We start from the raw sequence: 25,014 nt of genomic DNA, 5'->3' as shown, positions 1-25,014 counted from the left end.
ACAAGCCATTAAGGAGACTGCTGGCAAGATTGTGACAGTGTAAGAATTGTCCAGAGGGGGGCGCCTGGGTGGCTCAGTAGGTGAAGCGTCTGCCTTAGGCTTGGGTCTTGATCTCAAGGTTTTGGGATCAAGCTCTGCATTGGGCCCCTTGCTTGCACGGGAGCCTGCTTCCCCCTCCCCCTCTGCTTCTGTGATCTCTCTCTCAAATAAAATCTTAAAAAAAAAAAAAAGAAAAGTTGTCCAGTGTCTCCTTCCGCTGCCTGCTCAGACCCAACCGGGAAGAGAAACGGGACCACAGCTCCTGGCCCTCCGTGTCATTTGCTCAGTGCTCTGGCTGGCTTAGGCATTTGTTGTCCACTTTGTCAGATCTTTCTGTCACAGGCACGGGGAGGGCCTGTGGGAAAAGAATTTGACTACTGGCCAGTTTTCTTTCTAGCCCTGCAGAGGTAGATTTTACCTTCCAGATATTTCAAGTCTAATTCCTTTACCTCACAGGTGAGAAAAATAGAGGCTGAGAGGCTGAGTGAAATTAGATTGCCCATGTAATAAATGCTATTAGCAAAGTTGGCACTCAGGGTTGGGTCTGTTGTGGTGCAATTCTATATATCTTACTGTCACTATTAGTCTTCCCTGGAGAGACACTGTATCTTAGACATTACTTCTGAATTCCTTAAAAGACTCAGCAGAGAACTGTGGACATAATAGGTATCCAGAAAATCCATAATGAAATGAATTTAAAAATGAACACTATTTTTGGTTTATCGTTGCTAAGAAAGAGGGAGTATAAGAAGCTCAAGAGGCTGCCAGTTAGGTGGCTTTCTTCTAGGAAGATGCTGGCGCTTATACTGGAGAGCACAGTGGAATCCAGAACACACCATTTCCCAAAGGTCCATGTCAGCTTTAAAAATGAGTGAGGAGATGGGGAGTCTTCTGAAGATGCAGCTTTTTGTTTTATTTCAACTGGTTGCTAGTGTACAAAAGTATAAGGTACATTTCTTTAAAAACCGTAAACCAACCACCAACCCAAACCCATAGCTGGTAATTCAATGGCTCAGGAAAGGGGGGAGCCCGGCCTCATCTACACAACACAACTTCTCGCTCCAGGTGCCATGTGCCGTCCTCAGGCCCTGTCTCCACACTAACGCGGCTCTTGTCTCCAGTGGCTTGTTAGCTGCCCTCCTCGCCTTGGCTGAGCTGGGACTTTCTCAATCCCAAAAGCAGAGAATCAAAATTACAGACTCTCTCTGGGTATTTGGACCTGGCCCTTTAAGGGACATCTTTAAGAAACCTAAACTCCGACTCAGACTCTTGCTTCTTACAATCATGAATCTGGGAAGAAAGCCTGGCCCCCTCAGTGACCCCAGGAATGCCCTGGCAAGCTGAAATGGAGTAAAGAAGGGGACTTGAATGTGCATGACCTGATGTCAAGTCCTGACTAAAATCGTTCCCAGCCTTGTGTTTTTTTTTTTTTTTTTTTTTTTTTTTTTAATTTGACAGAAATCACAAGTAGGCAGAGAGGCAGGCAGAGAGAGAGAGAGGAAGGGAAGCAGGCTCCCTGCTGAGCAGAGAGCCCGATGTGGGGGTCGATCCCAGGACCCTGGGATCATGACCCGAGCTGAAGGCAGAGGCTTAACCCACTGAGCCCCCAGGCGCCCCCCAGCCTTGTGTTTTTTCCGAGGGACGTTTACCCTCCCGAAGCCCCAGCTCCCTCCCTCTCAGGCATCTCCAGCCTTCCCAGGGCAGACAGGCCCCTCTGCCAGCATGGTACAGGAGCTCAGAGACCGAAAAGGCCACAGTACTGCACGGGAGGGAGGTGGTTGGAGGAGGCAGAGGAGGAGGACAACAAGAGGAAAGGGTAGGATCAAAGAAAGGGTAAAAAGCAGAAGGCGGCAACAGTGTGGAGAGACAGAGCCAACCCAGTACAAGGGGTGTGGGTACCTCTTCTGGGCTAGGGCTGGGGCTCAAGAGATGACATTAATGGGTGGGTCCTCTTAACCACACAGAGGAGAGAGCTGCTCCTTAGCCCCGACCTGGAGCCAGTCACCGGGAAAGGAAATCAATACTCAGACTCATTACTATGAAGCTACCCTTTACATGGTTTCAATTCGCAGGATCACTTTGAAAGCCTCTAAGTCTTCATCTCCTCTCTGGGCAGGAGACAGGCTGCTGAAGGGGCTCCCGGCCTGGCCCTGGAAGAGGTCATGTCTTTACGCTTAAGCCACAGTAAACTTGAACCAAGTGGTGTGGTCATACTCCTCCCCGGGCCTCAGCAGCACAGGAGGGAAGTGGGGCTGTGAAGGAAACAACAGGGCAGGTTAGCTTTCCAGCCAGCTGCACCCTGCACCGTTCAGGACAGCTCTGGACTGGCCTCTCGAACCAGCTGCCCACGTAACGACTGTTTACCCTGGGTTTGCAGCGAGATAGAGAACCGGAGGCCCATCACTGAGCACGCTGTTAGAGCAGGACTCTCCCGATGAAGGAGGCTGTGTGTCAGTTTAAGTTCTGGAGCGAGCTGCCGGGCAGCTGGTTTGAGGGGCACTACTCCAGGTAGCAGCCAGAAAAAGAAGTCACCAGTAAGCAAACAGGAAGATGATGGGATCGTTTTAAAACTGTGGTTGCACGGAGTCTTGGGTGGCTCAGTCAGGCACCTGACTCTCGATTTAAGCTCAGGTTCATGGTCCCAGGCTGTGACATCGAGCCCTGTGTCAGGCTCCGTGCTAGGTGTGGAGCCTGCTTAGGGTTCTCTTTCTCCTCATCAACACCCCCCTAACCGCCGCCCAAAAAAGTGTGGTTGCAGACCACAGGTGTGGTCCACAGGTGTGGACAAGGAGCAATATTAAACTGAATAAAGGCTTTGAAGGCACAAAACAGATTAAATACATAAAAATGCTATGTTAGTAACTTGGCTAAAGGTCTCCTTATCATGACTGGGAGAAGAGAAGCTCCGTGGACCTTTGAATCACACAGACCTGAGTGCCGTGACCTCTGTCAGACAGTGACCTTGGGGCACAACACCCCTGAGAAGCCGAGCGGGAGCTTTTACCTGGTTGACAGCATCAGGCCAGTTCTGGGTCTCCAGGCAGAAACCAGAGTGCTTGGGATAGACGGCTCCCCTCTTGCCCTGCAGCGTGCCGTCCAGGAAGTTGCCCGTGTAGAACTGGACCCCAGGCTGGGTGGTGTACACCTCCAGCACCCGCCCGCTGCTGGCATGACGGACCCTGGGGGTAAGGCAGACCACACAGGATGCAGAAGCTCGCAGGGACAGGGAGAAGGGGGGAAGCACCCTCGAAGCCAGCAGTCAGACCCGGCCACAGAGCAGGGACACGGAGACAAAGGTGAGAAGAGCATGATGGGAAATTCCCGCAGTCTCTGGGGTGAGGCATGAGCAGGTGGTTCTGAGGGTCCTTGGCGACTTCTCACTGTGATCTTGGCTTCTCTGAGGAAGGCTCACCCTGGCCAGATTGGGGGGTTGGGGGGTGGTGGTGTGTGTGTGTGTGTGTGTGTGTGTGTGTCTCGGGGGCAGCCAGGTTGAAGAGAAGCAGTTTTTAGGTTCAGGAGCGGCTGAGATTCTTTCTCATAAAGAGCTGGCGCTCTCTGCTTGGCCTGGCAAAGCGACCAGCCATGTCTTAAAAGAGAAGAGATGCTTTTCTAAATTAAAACATCCCCCTTTCCTGGGGCTCCAGCAGGCTGCGCTTTTTAGTCAGATCTCCCCTGAGAACAGATGTACTATCCGTTTTTGCTAGATTCACTGTTTCCTTTCTAAAAAACAAACAACAACAACAACAACAACAAAAACCAAAACAAAACCAAAAAACAAAGAACAACAACAAAAACCAGGCCTCTACAGAGCTGAGAGTAACTACCCAGTCCCGTACTTGGTGTTGAAGGGATATGGACAAAGAAAAGCCTCAGTCTTACCCTCTTACTGAGAGGTAAAACATCCCAGCAAAGTATGGTCAATGAAGACGTTCAGGGAAAGATGTCTGGGAAAAGGAGGGCCAGGATTTGAACAGTGAAGGGAAGGCAGGAGAGTCTCCTCGAGGTGGGGGCAGTAGAGAGAGAAGTTTGAGCATTAGTCAAGAGGAGAAGAGCAGACTCCAGCCGGAAGAACGCAGGGACGCGGCCTCTAAGGGAGAGAAGGCTTTTGAAGTTTCCATTGAGTCTAAGTCGTTTCCTCTGCTTTATTTCAAATCCATTTGTTCTACAGACATGATTTGCTGATGCCAAGCATGGTGTCAGGCACTAGGGCAGAGGTGGGGTCTCACAGAGACGAGATGGTGTGAGCAGCTCAGAATTTAGTGAGGAGGAGGGAGAGTGCACACAGATGCCCACCCTAGGCCGCTGCCGGTGAGTGCCCCATGAGAAGTGCAGTCTGACTTTCCAAGGAAGTAGACCAGGCACGAATCCCATGTGAACAAAGTACAAAGCACTCCAGAAGTTCAAGGAAAGCAGAGGGACCTCAGTCAGGAGGAATTGGGCTTTGTCCCAAAAATGTGCTTTAAAGAACAGGCACAGATGGGGAGAGAGGGAGCAAAGAGAGACAGGCTACCAGGTGGGAGCCCTGGGCTACTGGCCTAGTGGGGGAGGGGGAGGACCAGGAGCTTTGAAAAGACCAGGGACGTGGTATTTAGTCCCTGCAGCATAGAAAATGCTACTGATGCTCCTCATATAGGAGGTGGGATCTCTTCTCTCTTCCCCACAGTGGCAGTAAGTGACAAGAACCTACCGTGCACAAAAGTGCTTTTCTTTAGAGCCCTTCAGACAGAAATTGTGGTCAAAGCCATTGATACGGAACTCCTGCAGGTGTTTTCCAAGCTCCACTGGCTTCCTCAGGTCAAAGGCAGTTCCTTGCACTGGAGCAACTTCTCCTGGTGGGAAGAGGCAAGGAAAAAGGCAGCAGGCTGGAGTACTCTGGCCAGGCTTTCTCGAAAGTGGAGAGGGACTCTATTTCCAGAGCCTGACAGTGTGATCCGGTTTAATTTCTGTCTTTATTTTTAAAAACTTTTTAAAAAAATGTAAGCATAGTTAACACACAATATTGCATTCGTTTCAGGTGTGCAACACAGTGACTCGGCTTCTCTCTACATTATGCTGTGCTCGTCATGAGAGTGGCCACCGACAGTCACCCCCCAACGCTATTACAATACCACGGACTCTGTTTCTTATGCTCTGCCTTTTATTCCTGTGACTTATTCATTCTATAACTGGGAGCCCAGTTTGGTTTCTTTAAAAGTCTTCCTTTGTTCTAGAATAGTATCACATATTTAAAGGTGAATACAAATGCTTCTTAGTTAACGTACTCTTTTAGGGTGAGAAACTACCTTCCTTTCATGTGGTCAGGTGGAGATATTGTAGGAACTCAGCTTCTATGCTATTTTTAGAGAAGAGAGAGGTAGCAAGCAAAGTGGGTCTGAAATCTTAGGAGGCTAAGATCAATCAGGAACTTGTATCCTACCACTAAAAGATTTAAACAAGTAAAAGGAGAACCAGCTTTAGCTATTCGAAACATTTGGCTCTGCTTTTGTGTGTTCCTAAATACTAACATGAAACACGAATCTCCTATCTTTGGGCAAAAGAGAGCAACCTTTTCTTAAACTCGGAGCTGCTGTTCAGAAACATGGTCTTTCTGGTATGTGAGGCCTGCAGTCTGTGAGCTCACAGAGAGCTTCGAGGACGCCTGGGATCCCAACGACTCAAGGGAGGCCCAGAGGCCTGGCCAGAGGCCAGAGGCCACACCATCCTAGCATCTGATGTCCATTATTCGACCAAGCGAGTTTGGGAAGCACACAGAAGAATCCTTCTCCTAACCAGAGTCAGCTTTAGGCGAAACTAAGTAGCATTCTTTTTGAAAACACCCCCTTAAAACCATCTATTTCCTTCGCCTTGCTTCTGCTTGCATGAAAAAGAATTTTTGAATGGGTAGTATTTGCACATGTAATCTATTTATTTATTTATTTTTAAAAGATTTTATTTGAGAGGGAGAGAGAGAGTAAGAGAAAGAGAGCATGAGAGGGGCGAGGGTCAGAGGGAGAGGCAGACTCCCCACTGAGTGGGGAGCCCAATGCAGGACTTGATCCTTGGACTCTGGGATCATGACCTGAGCCAAAGGCTCAAGGGACTGAGCCACCCACCTTTAAATTGATTAAAGTAACAAATGTAAAAGATACAAAATACTACATAATCAAAACAATCTCTCTCATCTTTGTTCCCCACAGATCCAGTTTCCTTCCACAGAAGTAACTGCTGTTGCTTGCTCCTGGCGCATGGTTCCAGAGACCTTGCAAGGATATCCAAGTATGTGAGCACGGAGCCATGCACACACACACAAAGACAGAGCCTGTTTCCACCTTGCTCTTTTCATTCTGTTTGTCTTGGAGGTTGTTGTTAAATTTATTCCTATGTACTTCATTGGACAATTCTATATGCCCTCATATTTCTATTTTTTCTGTGATAATCTGCCAATTTAAAATTTCTTTTCTGGCATTATAAGTGCAAATTTATATTTTTCTCAAAACATATGCATCCCATCTATATTATTCTCATTTATTTGTAGAGTCGAGGAAGACAGTAACTTATTATCCTTTCAATTTCATCTGTCTGTGGTTATTGGCCTGTGCTCATTTCTAACTTTGTGCATTGAATAGGTTAGCTAATGCTTTATCTATTTTATTTTTTCCCCCTCCAATGAAGCAGCTCTTGGATTTATGTATTAGTACTACATTTTCTTCCTCTTTTCAAAATCATAATTTCTGATTTCATTTGTATTAATTTTTCTTTTGTTCTCTTGGGTTTATTTTGTTATTTTTCAAATATCTTGCATTAGATGCATTAATTTATTTTCACTTTTTGGAATCATATAAGTATTTAGTTTCACAATGTTTTTCTGAGCAACAGACTTTATACCACATATAGGAATTTCCATTATATATAATTATAACATATCTCCATTTATTATATATTCCAATATGTGCCATGTATATTATTTCCATTATATATAATAATGATATATTATTTACTTATTTTCTGGGTAGTACTAGGTTAGGGGCTGGAATTCCCTTTTTACTCCAGAACTATTAAGAATTAAAACATTTCTGGGCATTTTTGCCTGTATTATTCTTATTTTGTGAAACTACCTGAGATTTTCTTTATGGTGTCAGATACGGTGGACTCTCATTGTAAACTGCATCCTTTATAATTACAAGGTGCCCTCCTTTATGTAATTTAATGCTGAAATCAGCATTCTGTCCTGAAATCAGCCTTTACTGATACCAAGATTAAGACTCCTGCCACTTTGGCTTTCATTTGCTTGGTTTGCTTTGAAATCTCCTATTTTTAATGTTTCTGTATGACTTGGTTACACACAGCATTCTGATGGGTTTTGCTTTGTGATTCAGTCTGAGAGACTTTGTTTAACAAAGACATTTTATGGCATTACTATGATATATATATGTTCTAATTATTCTTAGTTCTGTCATTACATTTTTTTGTTGTGCTTTCTGTGTTTATGAATTTTTGTTGTTGCTTGCTTTTTATTTTTTTTAAGAGTTTATTTATTTGACAGACTGGGATCACAAGTAGGCAGAGATGCAGGCAGGCAGGCTCCCTGCTGAGCAGAAAGCCCGATGGGGGGGGCTCCATCCCAGGACCCTGAGATCATGACCTGAGCCAAAGGCAGAGGCTTTAACCCACTGAGCCACCCGGGTGCCCCTGTTGCTTGCTTTTTTAAATCTTCTACTATATGGGGATGCCTGGGTGGCTCAGTTGGTTGGGCAGCTGCCTTTGGCTCAGGTCATGATCCCGGCGTCCTGGGATCGAGTTCAGCAGGGAGCCTGCTTCTCCCTCAGCCTCTGCCTGCCATTCTGTCTGCCTGTGCTCGCTCTCTCTCCCTCTCTCTCTGTTAAATAAATAAAAAATCTTAAAAAAAAAAATCTACTATATGGTGTGTATGTGTGTGTCTTGTAAGTTCGTAAGTTTGTAATTTTGTTTTAGTGGTTATATCTATAAATAAGTAACTTCAAAACAATATACTTAATCCTCTGTTTCTTAGAATCCGCTAAGCTTTTCTTTTCTCACCCTTTCTCTTTGCTACCTGACTTGGGTTTCTGATGCTTCAATGGTTAAGAATCCTAATAAAGTCACTTTTGTTTCCCAGTAGATGGTGCTAGAGACACAATATAAAGACCTTGCTTATAAACCTCTGAATTCAGAGTCAGCCTTTAAACTGTGATCAGTTTTGGGAGAATGAATAGTTGAACTTTTTGGTTCAAAGAGTTAGGTCAAAGGCCAAATCCTGGATGGTAATGACTCACTCACCTGGGTGCTACTGTCTTGTGAAGTCTGGGTGACCAACCAACTCCCCCACTGATTTTTAAAAAGGTTAAATTTTCCTTATGAAACAATTAGTCTGCGAAAAAGCAGTAGCTGTTAGTCGTACCAACCCATATTCTAAGTATTAAGTTGTGTTATGCTTTCTTCCCTGACCTTCTATGGTATTCACAGTATTTAGTTCTTTTAAGTCGTGCCTGACTCAGAATCTAACCCTTATGACAGTCTCAGTGTAACACTGCACAAGTCGGTCAAGAGTACTTATTTCTCTTGACTTTAAGATAACAAGAAAGCCCAGCAGTTTTCCTGCAGGAGGGAGCGAGGGTGTATTTCAGGTCTGTTTACCTGATACTGAGCCATCCACAAATCAATGCTTATGTTAACTTTTCTCTTTGTAAAATGAAGCTATTATCTGCTGTGTTATATATTACAGGAAATATTTGATAAATGATAAATGGTTTCAGGGAGATGGCATAAACAAACAGGCCAAATTTCAGGACACCATATGTAACACAAAGGAGAGCCTAGAGGGGTTAAGACTTAAGAATGGCAGAGAAGCCCTGACTTAAAAATGAGAACCTTGGGATAATTCCAAAATGAGATTTTTGCTAAATGAGAAGAAAAAAAGAGAGAAGATTCCAATTTCCCTTTTGCCAGCCTCATCCCCTGACACATGTACCTCATCATTGGGCATAGGGAAAACTTGGAATTTGTTCCCCAGAGTCGCTATGCCTTTGGGCCCTTTCTCCTAACTGGAATGTTCTCTCCGTGCCTACCTCCACCACACCCTGGCAAAGTTGCTTAAGAATACTTACTCTCCCACACCACTTCCTCTGTGAAAGATTGCAGCCTCCACAGCTAGAACTAATGTCCTTTATTACTTGGTTCCTATCATACTTTGAACATACTTTCTTCAAAACATTGATCATGTTGGGCATAATCGTAGGATTTTATCAAGTTCCTAGAGGGCAGGGATTGTGTCCTTTTTATCTTTATACCTTCTGAGCATGAAGCGAGCCTTTACTTGATTGAAAAATTGATAAAGGAATGAAGTAGAGGCAGAAAAAACAGGGACAACTGTGAATGTTCTATCATCCCATGGCCAAGTCAGAATGAAAGATCGACAGGAAGGGCCTTAGGAATTACCTCATCCAGTCCCCTTGCTTTGCAAATGATTAAGACTGGGACCCAGACAGCTAAAGGGACTTGCCCAAGGTGACACATCTCCATAGTGTCAAAGTCTCCAGGCTCCTCACCCCGGAGTGACTTGGTTACCCCTCCTACCCAACCCCCTAAGTGTTCTTGATTCTTCAAAGAATTTGGAAAAATCAATGTGCTATTCTTCTAATTTTGGTCTATCTGCATATGTGACTTTGTGCTTTGGTGCTAAGAATAGAAGATGTCAGAATAGCTCTCTCAGCAATGCTGAGTGTACAGAAAATGAGGCGGAAATGGAAAGGGTGCCCTCAGAGGGGATGTCACCTCACCAGCCTTCAGTTTTGAAGTTACCAGAAAGCCGGGGTGTCAGCAGAGAGAAGCTGTTTTCTGAAGGGGGTTTCTTAATGCTCCCGCAGGCTGGCTGGGTGTGCGCAGAGGTCTGAGCAGCGATGCTCAGTGCCTGGCAGATGGCGGGCTCTGACCCAAAGAGCTGGGGTCACAGCTCTGGGGGCAGGCGAGCAGCCCAAGGTGCCATTTCCACTTCCCCATTCCAAGGAAAGCCTGACTGCTGGTCCCACTGCAGACTCCCCTGAGGTTACTGTCATGAATTTAGGGTGAGACCGGTCCCTGCGTGGTGGTAGCTGTGGAGGGTGTGGCGGGTGGGGTCTGTTAGAATATACGGGAGAGGGAGGGGGCTGAGGGAGTGGAGAGCATATGCGAAGGGGTGAGTCTAATGACGAAGTTCTGGTTTAAGTAGGCGGGAGCCAGTTCTTGAGCAGGCAAGGGGTAGGGAAAGGATGGTGGGAACAAGGGACTAGAGGTTCGTGTGGCATCAAAGCATTGCTGGGGCTGAAAGAGGCGTCTTAAATAGAGACTGTCGATGGCTACAATAAGAGGTGATGACAAAGTCAAGGATAGGACCCAAAGACCATGGGACTGACTAACTGAGAAGGTTGGGGGACAAGATCATTGGAAGAGAGGATGTCAAGAAGAAGCTGAGAGTCAGCATCACCAACATGGACAATGACATAATTAGGGGCTATGACAAGAGTGGTGTTGGGAGGACAGTGAGCCAGGAACGAGCTGATGTCCACAGGCGACCTCAGCTGATGGTGTCGCTCTGGCAACTATAGTTGCCCCATCCTTGCAAGAAGATGATGTTGACCAATTAATTGGAAACAGGACTAACATTCCAGATCTCCCTCACAAGGTGTTAAGTCTTCCTTTTCCTACTTGCACTCCTGACAGAGTTATAATCACCTACCTTCTGGCAGTAAAGGAAAAACTCACTGCCTTCACGCAACCCGTGTGCCTTCATTCCTATCTCTTTTATCACATGAAGGGTTCTTATATGTATTCTATTATATGGACTTCGGCCTTTTCCCCATGATAGCTTGGGGCAGAGTTCACTTTTCAAAGACAGCCACACCAGTATGTATCCCATTCCACAGGCTCTACTTACAACCTGATGTTGATATTCCTTCACTGAGGGGTTAAGTCTTTTCCCTACCTTAAACCAGGAAGGACCCTTTTAACTGCTTCAAGCAACAGACTACATACAGCACAGAGGATGCTATGCAATTTCTGAGGTCAGGTTATAAATACAAAGTGGTTTTGGCTTGGCCCTTGCTCTCCAGGTTATTTGCCCTTGGAAGCCAGCTGTCATATTGTAAGGAAGCTCAAGTCACACTGAAAGGCCATCTGTGAGATATTCTGGCTGAGAGCCTTAGCTAGGCCCCTAGCCTCTAGCCAGCATGCGAATGAATGAGCCCCAGACATCACATACAGACACAAGCTATGCCTTGTCTAAATCCCTGACCACAGAAACCACCACAAATCATACAGGAAGTGTGGACTAATTTATTATATAGCAATAGATAACTAGTATACTGCCTCAGGATGTTTTCACCCCTTGGCACCTGACTAGTCTTGACAAGAGGTTAATGCCCCCCTCCCCTCCTTTTATTATACGGTCAGAAAAGTCTTTCATTGGTTCTACCTTAACACTAATCCTCGTAATTACTTTTGGGGGAGGGGGGAACAAACCCAAAGTTGTTAGTTCACGTATTTTTGAGTAGCTTTCAGGTACCAGATGTGAAAACTGACCTCAGAGAGTGTACAATCTGGTGAAGGAGTCAGATAAAAAAAATTAACACTGACAGGAGAGTGTGACCAAGGGAGTGAGTGGCAACGAGTGGGCTCTCGTGGAGCAGGGAGAAGCAGCCCCCAGTGCCGCTGTGGGGTTTAGGAAAGGCCTTCCAGAGGTGGTAACAGGAGCTTATCTTTTTTTTTTTTTTTAAGATTTTATTTATTTATTTGATAGGCAGAGATCACAAGTAGGCAGAGAGGCAGACAGAGAGAGAGAGGGAAGCAGGCTCCCTGCTGAGGAGAGAGCCCGATGCGGGGCTCAATCCCAAGATCCTGAGGTCATGACCTGAGCTGAAGGCAGAGGCTTAACCCACTGAGCCACCCAGACCCCTGGCCAGGAGCTTATCTTGAGGGATAAGTCAGGACCGGCTCAGTGGACAGGGTGCAGGACAGAACAAGCATAGGAATGGACTCCTGTCCCTGTGAAGTTGTATCTATAGTGTAGGCAAGATGCATTTATATTACACATATCCTAGAGACTCCGAGCTCTGACTTAATTTGGAGGGCAAACGATTTAAGAAACGGAGTAGAAGGTGAATTTAGTCCTTTGAACTCCTGATCAAACACTGACTCCAGTGAAATGGTTTTTTGTAACATCTGGGCATGAACACTCTCTTGGTGTCTGACTGAGAAAATCCACCTGGGGTGAATTTTAATTTAATGCTTTTAATTTCTCATCATCAGAAACAGCTCTTTGCTCTGCCTGGTGGCCCTGCCTGATTCTCTGAGAAGATGAACAGATGGTCATTGCAAGAGTCACTGCGTCTCCACATTCATTCATTTTTAGCCCCTTCCTGGCTGGTCGCCTTTCTCTCTCATCTTCACAATATCCAGTGACACAAGGGCAGCCATAAAACCATAGTCCCACCGGACAGTCCTTCAGCAAAGTCTTATTTATAATAACAATTAAAAACTATTTTGGGAAGAGAGGAATAAAAACAGAGAGAAAAGAAAATCTGGCATAGAATTTCAAAAATATCTGGGCGAGAGAAGAAAATTTTTTCCATTTTTTTCCTCCATTAAAAAATCTTAAGGGGCGCCTGGGTGGCTCAGTGGGTTATAGCCTCTGCCTTCGGCTCAGGTCATGATCCCAGGGTCTTGGGATCGAGTCCCGCATTGGGCTCTCTGCTCAGTGGGGAGCCTGCTTCCCTTCCTCTCTCTCTGCCTGCCTCTCTGCCTATTTCTGATCTCTGTCTGTCAAATAAATGAAAAAAATCTTTAAAAAAAATCTTAAAAGAAATATTTTTAAAATTAAGTATACTATTTGAAAATTATCTTCTATGATTTGTCCTATATTTTGATTTATAGATGTAAGATATCTTAGGATTTGGACAGACTGACCTTGGGTGAGTTTCTATGCCTCTGTAAGATTCAATTTCTTTATTTATAAAATAGAGCTATATTAGTGTCTACCTAAAACAGACATTGTGCGTTGAATTAAGAGAATGATATGAAGGAATCTATCTCTAGGTTAGGACCTGGCACAAAGTGCTGTCTCTCTGTTACACACACACACACACACACACACACACGCGTGCGCGCTCGCTCTCTCCCTCTCCCCCAACCCCTCCAGAAATGGAGAACAAAGAGAACACTTATTCATTGTAGCATAAATCATTGATGCAAAAGGAAGGTGCATTTCTGCCTCTAGGGAGCATTGCCATTTTCATTTAAAAAAGGATTCTGAGTTTTCTTGGTTTAGATTTTTTTTTTTAAACTTCCTTCCTTAGTGATTTTTAAATCCAGAACTATAATTTTTAAACTGGTTTTAGAGTCATGCACTCCTTTGAGAATATTGTAAAAGTTATGGGCTCACTCTCTAGGAAAAAGTATTGAAATGTAAAGCGTTCTCAGAACCTCTGAAGACCAGCCATGCACGGGGGCACCTGGGTGGCTCAGGGGGTTAAGACCAGCCATGCACGACTGGTTAAGAATCCCTAATTTCCAGGCCAGTGAGTCTGTTCTGCCTAGACCACTACTCCTCACCAAGCAAGCTGCCCTCTCATGACCTGATACTGAAATGTACATCTGGAATGTTCTAGTCCCATAACCTCAGGTTACATCAAGAAATGCAGTCTGGGGGTCCCCTGGCAGACTCCTCCTCTAGCAATGCGACAAAGCCTTTGCACAATACATCAGGGCCTCCTTCTGGACTATCTACAATGCTTCCATATTCTTGCAGGATGTACAGTAAACAAATCCATGAAATACTCAGGAGCTTGTCTTCATCTGAGCAAATCAACAGCTTACGGAAATTGCAGGAAAGTGAAGCATCAGAGAAAGTGGAAATTGCCTCTAATGACAGCTCAGAAAATGGGCACTGATCGTGCAAACTGTGTCCCCCTGGGTCACAGTGGCTAGCAGGAGTCAAGGTCACCAAGGGCTGTTCTCAACCCCCAAAGAGCAGCACCTTTGCTCACTTGCTTGGCAGTCATACTCCACAGACATCAGAATGGATTTTAAGAGTCAGGCAGCCTGGATTTAAATTCTTCATCGTAAAAATGTATGGAGGTTGTTTAGCTTCTCTGAACCTTGCTCTCCCCATCTGTAAACCTGGGATAAGAAGAATATCTCCTTCACGGGACATGTAAGGCACGTAAAATGCTCTGCATTCCTACGCACTGGACAGGACGTACTGGAACAGAGCTGTTTCCATGGGACATGGCCAGAGGTGAGAACAGCAGAGACTCTGGTGTTAGGGAGACTTGGCTCCAAATCATGACCTTCCCAGTGACTTACCTGCTTAGCTTGGCGCAGCCTAATTAACCTCTCCAGATGTCCGTTTCCTCGACTAAGGCATAACTGAGGCATGACGCCTCTTTCAAAGGGTAGTGAAATGAGCTAACGCGTGTATGTGGCTGGTACACACAGCCAACACTCAGAAACGGCGGCGATGGTGATGAAGATGGGAATAATAGCAGTTAATCCTTACAAAGCTTTTATGAAATGCCAGGAGCTGTGCTATGCACCTCATCTGTAATATGTCATTTAATCTTTGTGACCGATGAAGTAGGTCCAGTGATTTACCTTTATCTTACGCATGAGGTTTGCAGAGGTTAAATAAATGATCCAATGTCACAGAGCTGGATTTAAACCTAACCAGTGAGGGTTCAGGTCCATGCTTTAACCACTTTGTTTTCCTGATAATGTATCAATATTAGTATTTAGGCAGTCAACATCATACCAAGGATTCACTAAGGTCAGAGGCATTTTCCTTCCCCAGAGGAAGCTCCCTCACCTGTCCCCATCACTTTCATCCTGGTGGGGCACCCGCTGCCCAAGACTGCGTGCACTGCTAGGGCAGACTCGATCTGTGAGAACCAAGACTGCCTTCCCCAAATCCTCCTGGATCCACTGGGCTTGGTTTGCCCATGGTCCCTCATGGCTCCAACAGGAGAGGGACAGCCCCTCTGCCTGACCACGCAGGAAGACAGTGTTCGGCGTTTGCTTGAGGATTTCAAAAGGAGAACATGTTGGGGCAGAAACGTTTTCCTTGTTCTGCAGTTCACAGTAGCTTGGGTGGGCTCTAACGACAGCGGCAATATTAGGGAGCTCAGGCTCATGGCAGATCCATGGCTTCCTGCTGTCCTCCAAGAGCCAAGCCAAGAGGCTCCCCGGTCATGGGTCACAGGAAGCCAAGAAGGGTGGTAATTAAAGAGAGCCAAACTGCCCTGATGGCCCAGGATCAGAGAACAGAACCAGTAGAGGGGAGAGGGAAGAAATCAGTCCAGCCTTTCCAGTCAGCACCAAGAAACGGCTTTATGTGGGGGATCTAGCCCCTCTGATGTCCATCAGTTCTCCCCTTTCTTGCAAATCGCCCTAAATAAAGTACGATTTAAGTTTCAAGGCACGCACCAGCCTCCCTTCCAATGAGACTCCCCCTACACGGAAATATTGACTGCCATGGCTGCTCACCCTCCTATGGTTTAGTCGGGACACAGAAGGCCTGTGGAGTCAGAAGGAAGGGAGCCTTGACATGCAGAGCCAACCTCCTAGGTCTCATTATCTGCAGGACCTGATCAGTCACCCCTGGTCTGTATGTTCTGCAGACCTGCATTCGACTCAGTCTTTGCAACTGGCCCTGCCTGGAGGGTCAACTTCACAAACTATACATTTAGGAGCTGCCCTCTGTCCTGGGAAGAACCCTGGAATGGAATGGAATCTTGGAAGGCAAGATGCAGCATGTTCACTAGGAGCCAGATACAGATATATTCAAATACGAATCATCCCCGGGCTACACCCTGGGGTTCCCTGACCAGGTTACAGAGCTGCTGGCGTGGGGGAGCTTTGGGAGATGGAGCCCAGGGGCTTCAGGGAGCAGAATCCCCAGGGAGTTGTCACGTGGCCTCTGATCTGTGGATGATCGAGATGAAGACAGAGAAGGTATTCTTCTCAAATTGGGACAGACATGGTGAAGCTGGGAGGCAGATGCGCTTGGGGTAACAGAACCAAGAATCTGAAACACAGCGCCAAGGGGAGGTAGAGCACTGGTTAGAAGATGAAATCAGTAAATAAAGGCAGAGGAGACGGTCCTCCATTTGTGTCCCAAAAAAGCCAGAAACCAAAAAGCAAAGGTCATTGCCTCGCTTTACATTGTAACTCCAACCCTGGGCACGAGAAAGATCTTCGGAGGTTCCCTCTCCTTCCTTGTAAAATTGGGACAATCTAGTCCCTGTCCCCCGAAGTTGTTATGGGGATTAAAACGGTTACTGCGGGCAAAGCGCTTAGCACAGTGGGGATGATAATCACGAAGGTGTTAACTAACAATGAAATGGTTCTCCATGAAGTGCTTCGCCCCTCGGCAGTCAGGTTCCAGAGCCTGGGATCTTAGCTGTCACGTTACACTGATTCTCACAAACGTGAAGTCTAAGGACTACAATTCTTACAGACTAGGGAGAGGCAGCCGAGCCACAGCATGTGTGAAAACAACTTCAGGGATGTGGCTGGCAGTGAGCTCGACAGGGGTCACAGAAAGAACCATGAGATGGTGACAGTTCTTGATAACTTTGTGCCACGCGGGCATCCCAGACGGCGAGCCCTGGACATAGAGAAGCAGAATCAGAGGACCATGACCAGAATGGCCAACTCAAGGCAGAAGAAGAACAGCTCTTCCGGAAGAAGCAATGACTTGGGGGCAACAGGACAACTACCTTCTAAGGCCTTCAGCCAAGAAGTAGGCAAGATGGAGCTGGCTGTACGTAAACAAGATTCCAGCTCAATTTCTGGAAGGCCTTTCGGACATGCTGACCCAGGAAGGACAGGGACCCTCCTGACCTGGAGGCACCTGAGTGCCTGCGGAACCACAGTCTGGGACTCAGCTTTTCCAACTGTGACCTTCCAAGGCTGTCGATCTGTTGGTCCACGTGATAAACATAATGAAGCAGGCTGTTCCCCTTAGGGACACACTGTGATATCTAGTTACTTCCCTCCTCTCACTTTTTAAAATCAAATTGTTAGCTTGTCTTATGTAGGAAGTCCGTTGGCTGAAAGCGCTCTTTGTAGAATGACCTATAGAGAGGCCCAGACACAGGAAAATGAAGAGCTCAAGTGGGGAGGGCAGCTCAGGGCGCAGCAGGAGGACAGCACGGCTGTTGGGGAGGGGAGCAAAGGAGAGGGGCAGGTAACAAGGAAAAAAGTAACAAACTTGAGGCCAGACAGAGCTTTCTCGAACTTTTTAGGTGGCTAGAAAAAGGGTGGGCCCAGGACCATCCCTGAGGCTTTTTAGAAACCAAACCTCAGACTCAGAGGCTCTCCCTCTCAGACCGAGGGAGTCCGAACCTGCATATTAACAAGCTCTCCAGGTGATCTCAGTGAGCAGGACAGCACTGAGCGGGAGACCATCTGAGGGAGACCCAGGCTCAGATGTGTTGCGCATTTACCTCAGTAAAGAAAAAAAGGGGGTGTAGGGTGGGGAGGAAAGCGTGCCTTGCCAGGGGAGCCTGGTCTCCATGGGGACAGCCCAGCTGTGCTGCCAGCCCAGCTGCTCCAATTCTGTCTGCTGCTTTATCTAGTCAGGTTCAGAAGTCAGTCAGATTTGCATAAGGGAGCCAGCGGTAAGGGGGCTCGTGGGCACAGGTACTCATCTGACGCCTAATTAAGCCATCTTGGTATATCATCTCTAGAATGCCTGTTAGTATTTTAAGAAACAACATAAAGAGAAGGATAATTAAAAGCAACACCCTGGGTGGGAATTTGTCTTCATTCCAGTGGCTGGCAAATAAAGCACCCGGGGATTTTTTTTTTTTTTTTTTTTTTAAGGTAACATTTCTATAAATTTTCACAGATCACACAACCTCAAAGCTTGTCTCTGCTGCAGTTTTTCCCTCTTCCCTCTGCCGAAGCTTGGGGTTTGTGGCTTTATCTACTGCTGTTTTCTTTCTTTTTCTTTTTCTTTTTTCCTTTTCACTGAGCATTTTCAGATTTTACTTTGACTAGCACTGGGGGGAGGGTATTGCTTCTGGATATTACATGTCATCTGAAGCATAAAATGCTAAACCCAGTTACATGTGGTTTTCAGGTGAGAAAGCAATTTTATACTTCACAGTTGGGCCCACACAAGGCATTTTCACGCAGAGAATTTTTCCATCCTAGACTCACATCAAGATGGCTCCCGGGGATTTGCTGCCAGTGGAAAGTGCGCCCACTGTCTGTCTGCAGCCTTCCCCCAGGGGCATTCCTGAGAGACCCGAACCCTCCCATGGTCTTCAGGTTCCCCTGTCAGAGCGTTGGTCAGGTCCCTTATGTCAGGCCTCTTGTGTCCTTCGCTATGTCCCTGCGCCCCAGGTCTATGACCTGAACGGCTTTGGGTAGTACCGCTCTTAGCAACTCCTCCCTCCTACCTGACAAAACTCCAGCTTTGGATCATCCCACAGTCCACCTTCTCTGCTCCCTACTGGAGGCTCCTGAGAGAACCTGGAGCAAACTCCCAGCAGCTCCAACTGAGGCCACCAGATTCCCGGCCTCCGTCCTTACACCCAGAACCCTTTGACGAACATTTCACTTAACCCTCCACCAGCTCCTCTCCCTGGAAGAATCCTTCTCCTGGAGCCTGCATCCGCACCTCACAGAGGCACCCTGTCTTCCTCTCTCCTCAGGTTCCTGAAAGCACCAGTGGTTCCCTCTAGCTCAGTGGCCACCACACTAAAGCCAATGAACCAGAATCTCTGAGGAGGGGCCCCCACCTCAGAGATTCTGGTTCATTGGCTTTAGTGATTTTTGTATTCAAGGAAGCTGCCTTGGCTGGGAACTCCGCACTGGCCTAGGCTCCCTGCCTCTCCTTTTTCACTTTCAGTGGCTCCTCCAGCCGCCAGAGCCTGGCTTCTACCCCCGCCACTCTGTGAAATGGGGTCGGCAGGAGCAGCCACCGGGGCCCGTGCACTCTCCGCAGGCCTCCGCAGGGAGAACACTCTCCGGAGTACAGACACTGTTGGTCACTCCGAGACTTCCGGTCACCTCTTCTCTCATTCCCTTCTACCTCTGACCAGCTCCCTTGGTGCCTTTCATCTAAGCTTTCCTTGCACCTTCAATACCGGTGGTGCTTTCACAAATGTATCTCACTCTCCTTGCTGCTAGGTCCTCATAGACACTAAGAAACTTCTTGCAGCTCAGGGTGATCTTGAGAAAGCCTCCTCCCACCCTTGTCTCTGGGCCCCCTTAGCCCCATGGGCATTACCTCTTCTACTGTCCCGACCACATTAGATTCTTCACTCCCTGGGAGCTTCTCAAGGGCAGAGACAGTGTTTGATCACCCTTCCATGGCCAGCGCCTCAGGAAGCAGGTAGCAATCAGGAGGCGCTCCATAAATGCTCGTTGAACTGAATCTAAGTCTGCCTGAGTACTTGTGTGAATCGGCCTCAGGCCCATAGCGCAAAGCCCACAGTTGCCTCTCAGCTCCTTCAGAATGGGGTGACCTTGAAGGAATGTGCTAGAGCCAGCCCCTGGCCAGACCCGGGGTGGGGAAGGTGGGTGTTAAACACCAGCTCTCCAAGGGTGGTAGTCAGAGCTTGGCAAATAACATCTCTTCTGGCAAACGTACTTGCTGTTAGTCTGAAATTTTCATGGGAGTTACATAATGCCTGGCCAAGTGCTAATTTCTGAGCCTTCTTCCTGCCAGATTTCCACCATGCTGGCTCATGTTTGCCAGTCTTGTAGCAGGGATGTGTTCTCCGGCAGGGAACACAAGTACTGCTTCGGGAGTTATTCTGGAACCTCGTAAAACTGTTCTGGGGGCCCTTTTATAGAGAAGGATTGAGTAACGCACCCGGTTGGCGAGTATCATTGCTACCAGGAGAGGTCCTTAAAGTTTCTGCCGTGAATTTCCTTGAACTGTCTAGGAGGGACCTGTCATAGCAGAAACAGCTCCATGTAACTAACATCCCATAAGTACCAATATTCACTTTTTTAGTGTTATTAGAATCCTCTCCTTAGTAACACCAGCCTTACTTCTGTAAGCACAGGCCATGTGCTCTCCATGCAGATAGGGCGGATCCTGCTTTTTCATTTGTTTTTTTAAAGATTTTATTTACTTAATAGAGAGAGAGAGAGAACACCAGCAGGGGGAGTAGGAGTGGGAGAAGCAGGCTCCCTGCTAAGCAGGGATTCGATCCCAGGGTCCTGGGATCATGACCTGAGCAGACGCTTACTGACCGAGCCACCCAGGCACCTGAGGGCAGATCCGTTTTGTTCAACATGGCTTCCCTGGGGTTGGCAGAGTACTGGCACAGAGCAGGTGCCCACTATCTGCCAGTAAGGGAGAACGGAAAAAGAAGAACTTGGAGAGAATGCCCACAGCTAGAGGTGCTTGTCTCTGGAACTGCAGAGCCGAGGGTGACAACCAGGACACCATGCTCTGGCTTCCCGCCTACGGTGAGGCCCCTGCTGCTTGCCTGCCCCTGTACTCCACGGACCGATGGCCAGGTCTGGAGTCCTGACTGCACCATGGGCTGGTGGATACGGAAAGGCAACTGCATTCATCTGATGAAGCAGAAACAGAGTAGCTGGCCCTCCAGCCCTCACCCCTGGTAGCTGCTGCTCCTCTAGAGGGAAACTTGGAGAAGTCACTTTCCTTCTGGGAGTGCCGTCTTCCGCCTCTAGCTAGTCGTCTAGCCGCCTTCAGAAAATCAGTTGGTGATGAATTAGCAAAAAAACCCCATAAAGCCACCCTGAAGATTATCGGAGAGAGAATACACTATTGCTCATCTCCAGAACAATGGCTAGCTTATATGATAATACAGAGTAGGATAACCATAAACTATCATTACCTCGAGAGAGGAAGAAAGACCATTCAACCCCCCCCCCCAACCCGCCACACACACACACAAGACAAACCCTCTGCGGACCACAATGAGGTGATCGGCTCATACAGAGCTTTACACAGAATTTAGGGGCCCAGGAAGCCCCCAAAGATCTCTCATCATCTTCCCAGACACCCATGTATGGGTCCTGCTTATGGATATCTAGGTTAGAGGTTCCACAGAGTCTCTGAATCAGGGTAAGAAACCGACAGGATTTCGGAGTTCAGCGGCTGTACCCCGCATCTGATGAGAGTTAGCAGATTAGGTTACAAGGCCCCGCAGGTGTTCCTGGCTGCCTCAGGCGCGTAGCTGGTGGGCAGTAGAAGGGAGACCTGTGCCCAGGCTTTCTGAATCCCGGCTATCCTGCGCTGTTGTGTTCATGTGCTCCGTCGAAAACAATGTCAAGAAGCGAGAAGAGCGGAGAGAGACTAAGTGTAGGGAAAGGAAGGACTACCTGTTCCTAGAACATACAGCCTGGCTCTTTCATTTTTGTGTTTAGCTTAGTTTTCTAGCTTTAAGCCAAAGAGAGCAAGCCTGAAGCTCACTTCCAGCTCCCTACTTTAGCCCCGTAAGTAAATCCTGATAGATCATCTCAGGCAGACTTGTGGAGGAGAAGATAAGAAAGGGGAGCTCCAGGTACAGGGTGAGCTCTGAGCAGTTTCTGTCATTACACAAACCCTTGAACAACAAAGAATCTATTGTTTCCAGGAAGTGGGGAAAAGATTTGTAAGGAGAAAGTATAGCCTTGAAGAGCAGGGGTTTATGCAACAGAGAAGGGGGAGTTGGGTGGTCCCCGTGGGTGGCAGGTGTGTGGGTATGAGCGAGGCCTGCTGGGAATTGGTGGGTCTGGGAGGCAGCTGGTGTGTGGCCTGGGAGCCGCCTAAAAGGTTTTTAAGCTGTAGGGTTTGCAAGCAAGATCTGCATTTTAGATAGACATTAGTAACCAGACGCAAGCTAGAGCTAAAGAGATTTTTTTCCCCCCAGTTAGCTATTTTCCAGATTGATTTGTTCATTCACTGATCCCAACTTGAAAAACTCATCATAGAAGCCAGGCAGTGATCTAGGCAAGACAAGACAGCCCAACCAGGATAGTGACGACGGAACTAGAACCACATAATCAATAATACACATTGAGGAAACAGATTCAAGAAATACGAGTTAGAAATCAGCATGCCTTGATGATTACCAATACTGGGGGGGAGGGGAGACTCAAAAGGAAAGAGGAAGTGGACTGACGGATGGTTGAAGCTAATATGTCCGGAGGATTTGGGGGGGCAGTGAGTACTCTGCGTGCTATCACAATGATGGACCCATGACATCACCCATTTGTCCAAGAGTGAGCCCTACTGTGAACTTTGAACTTCGGGTGATGATGGTATGTCAATACAGTTTCATCAAGTCATAACAAGTGCTCCAGTCCCGTGGGGATGTTGAAAAGGGAGGGGGGATGCTATGCCTATGTGGGGGCATGGGTATATGGGACAACTCGACACCTTTGGCTCTATTTTGCTGTGAATCTAAAATTTCTCTAAAAAAAAAAAAAATACAGTCTTAGTTTTAAAAAAACGGCAGCACCTGATGACTAATCCTACCAGGTAGTGGGAAGTGGGAAGCCAAGAAAGAAGACACATGCTGATGTAGGTTTGAAGCAAGTATGATGCCCAACATTTCAGAATCATAGAAAGTCTAAAGGAATTTTCTGTAAGAAGCTCCAGAATGACTGAAACATGTAGATCAAAACAGTCTTCATTTGCACCGTCTTTGAACCGGGAGACGACTTCGGAATTTGTTATTTCTCCCGGACAGAGAATTGGACTTGCCCTAGGGAAGTAATTATAAAATTGACGGAATTGTAGGCTGAACCCAGAGAGGGTGAAATAAAATACAAAGGTTTTTGCTGGGCCTTTCTCCACAGCCTCATGGTAAGCCTTTCGTACCAGAATTCTAATTTTGTCAAAACAGCGTTGCTTTCATGTAATTTTAGAAGGCGCTTTCAAAAACCACGAGCAGCAAGAACAGCAAGCGAACACAGATGGGCCGGGGGACAGAGTGGGTTGTGTAGATTTCTATAAAAATGAAAGGTATCTTTTCTCAAGGAAAAGAATAAGATAGAATTTTACTAATGTTACTTTAAGAGGCAAAAACCTAGTCAAAGCATTCATGTTTTGCTTTCTTCATTCCTCATCTACGACTGCAAGTAAAGAACAGCAAAATTCAAAGGAAAAAAAAATGCCTATAAAGACACGTGCTTGGTTCTGCACAATGTTGTGTACATGATAATATCTCACTGGGCAGGTCGCCCGCACTGCCTCCAAGTCTCACAGTTCTATAAAGCGCAAGGGGGACGTGTAATGTTTACAACCCTGGGAATGAATTAATCCCCAGGGAGACAGAAGGCCTGGATTTTCTCACCTGCTCACATTTAGCGGGCTTTGTACCTGAGCAGGGCTGCAGGGACCGGTATCCTCTTGCTGCCCCAGGACAGGACAACTGAACTCAGGTCCTGAAGCTAAATGGCCAGCATGGCTGCACAGAGATCTGGCACTGGAATGTTCTCTCTGTGGACACTGATTATACACTGATAAACGGCTTCTGGGAATTGCACTTTGGGGAAGCTACAGGGACAGCCCTAACAACAATGAACAGAAACAGACATCAAGAGGATCTGAGGATGCCCCAGTTGACAGAGCAGGAGCCCATCCTAAGTAGTGGGAAATGCAATTTCCCACTATGGGCTGCATTTTTTTTTTTTTTTTAAGTAGGGAAGAGCAACTGCTTAGAAGAAGCGAAGCTCTGCTGACTGCCGACATGCAAACCCAGCCTGCCGGCTTGGCTGCAGACGCTGCTCCTGGTCTCCGGGTGAACCAAGTTCACATCCTTCCAGAGAGGCCCTTCCGGTGGTGGCGCCAGAGACACCTGTGAGCAAGGACCACGTGACCCAACACCACTGCCAACTCCAAAGTACCCAGAATTACATCCAGAGCAGCAGCTTCAGAAGGGAGGTGATGGATTCTCTTCTTTTATTCAACCGATTTTCTTCCTTTTTATTTTCTACCCCCAGAGAAAAGCAAAGATGCTGGAGTCTTGCAGCCTAACACACAAAGGACATTGTTTGCCTGGAAGCTTCCAGGAACGACAGAATGGCAGAAATTTCTAGGGGGAAAGCAGGGGGGCGGTGTATGTGACTAAATTATTTGAACGGACCCCTCTGAAGACTCGCCGAGGCTTTTCCCCTAAACTTTGGGAAAAGGATAGCTTTTTAATAGGAACACAGAAAAAGGGAGAAATGAGGAAGCCACGTAATACAGGCTGTTGTCTTCTGTGTCTTACTGGATGAAAGGGCTGAAGATATTTTATATGCTCCCCAAATTGCCAGCAGGAAGAAAGGCAGAAGCGAAGCAGGAGCCCGAGCCTCCCCGCGGTCTGAGGGCACTGCCTGGGGGAGAGGTCTAAGCGGGGGCTAGGAGCTTAAGGCAAGGGGATTTCATGATATGTACTTGCTTTGGCTCCCTCCAACTGTATGCCAAGGCAACCCTTTCCTGTCTGTGCGATCATGCCCCATCAGTAAGCCCTACAACAGGCAAAATGGAGGCCAAGGTTCTGCCCCTTCCCCACACACACGGGGGAGGGGGGAGGCCCCTTTTTACCGAATACCTCAGCCACAGATTTACAGCTACCCTACACTAAAAGGTGCTACTTTCTCGTGACAATGGGTTTTCCCTTCACCTGAAAAATTACCGAATATCTATGACCAAGGTGAAAAACACCCGCAAAGTTTAGATTTACATCAGCATTTCCCTCAGAAACAATTTTTATGAGGGGAAAACAAAAGGAAGGAGTTGAAACACAAGCGTAGGGGCACCTGGGTGGCTCAGTGGGTTAAAGCCTCTGCATTCGGCTTAGGTCATGATCCCAGGGTCCTGGGATGGAGTCCCGCATGGGGCTCTCTGCTCAGCGGGGAGCCTGCTTCCCCAATTCTCTCTGCCTGCCTCTCTGCCTACTCGTGTTCTCTGTCTGTCAAATAAATAAATAAAATCTTTAAGAAAGAAAAGAAAAGAAACACAAGCGTAAGTATAAATTAATAGTCACA

General features: G+C 47.1%; 1 protein-coding gene across 1 annotated transcript in view; it reads right to left on the bottom strand.

Annotated features, from left to right (window-relative positions):
- Positions 1-931: 931 nt before the first annotated feature.
- The window catches only part of GALM (galactose mutarotase), a 53,046-nt gene continuing 28,963 nt past the window's right edge, over positions 932-25,014 (bottom strand). The window contains exons 5-7 of the mRNA XM_082745730.1: positions 4,727-4,868; positions 3,044-3,218; positions 932-2,291 (exon numbers count right to left, since the gene is read on the bottom strand). Of these exons, the coding sequence (XP_082601856.1) occupies positions 2,214-2,291; positions 3,044-3,218; positions 4,727-4,868 (395 nt within the window). The 3' untranslated portion in view covers positions 932-2,213. The remainder of the gene's footprint in view (positions 2,292-3,043; positions 3,219-4,726; positions 4,869-25,014) is intronic.

Source organism: Mustela nivalis (assembly GCF_964662115.1).
Source record: "Mustela nivalis genome assembly, chromosome: 8".
NCBI lineage: Eukaryota > Metazoa > Chordata > Mammalia > Carnivora > Mustelidae > Mustela > Mustela nivalis.
The sequence above is the reverse complement of the archived record's forward strand: the minus strand, read 5'-3'. Positions and strand labels throughout refer to the sequence as shown.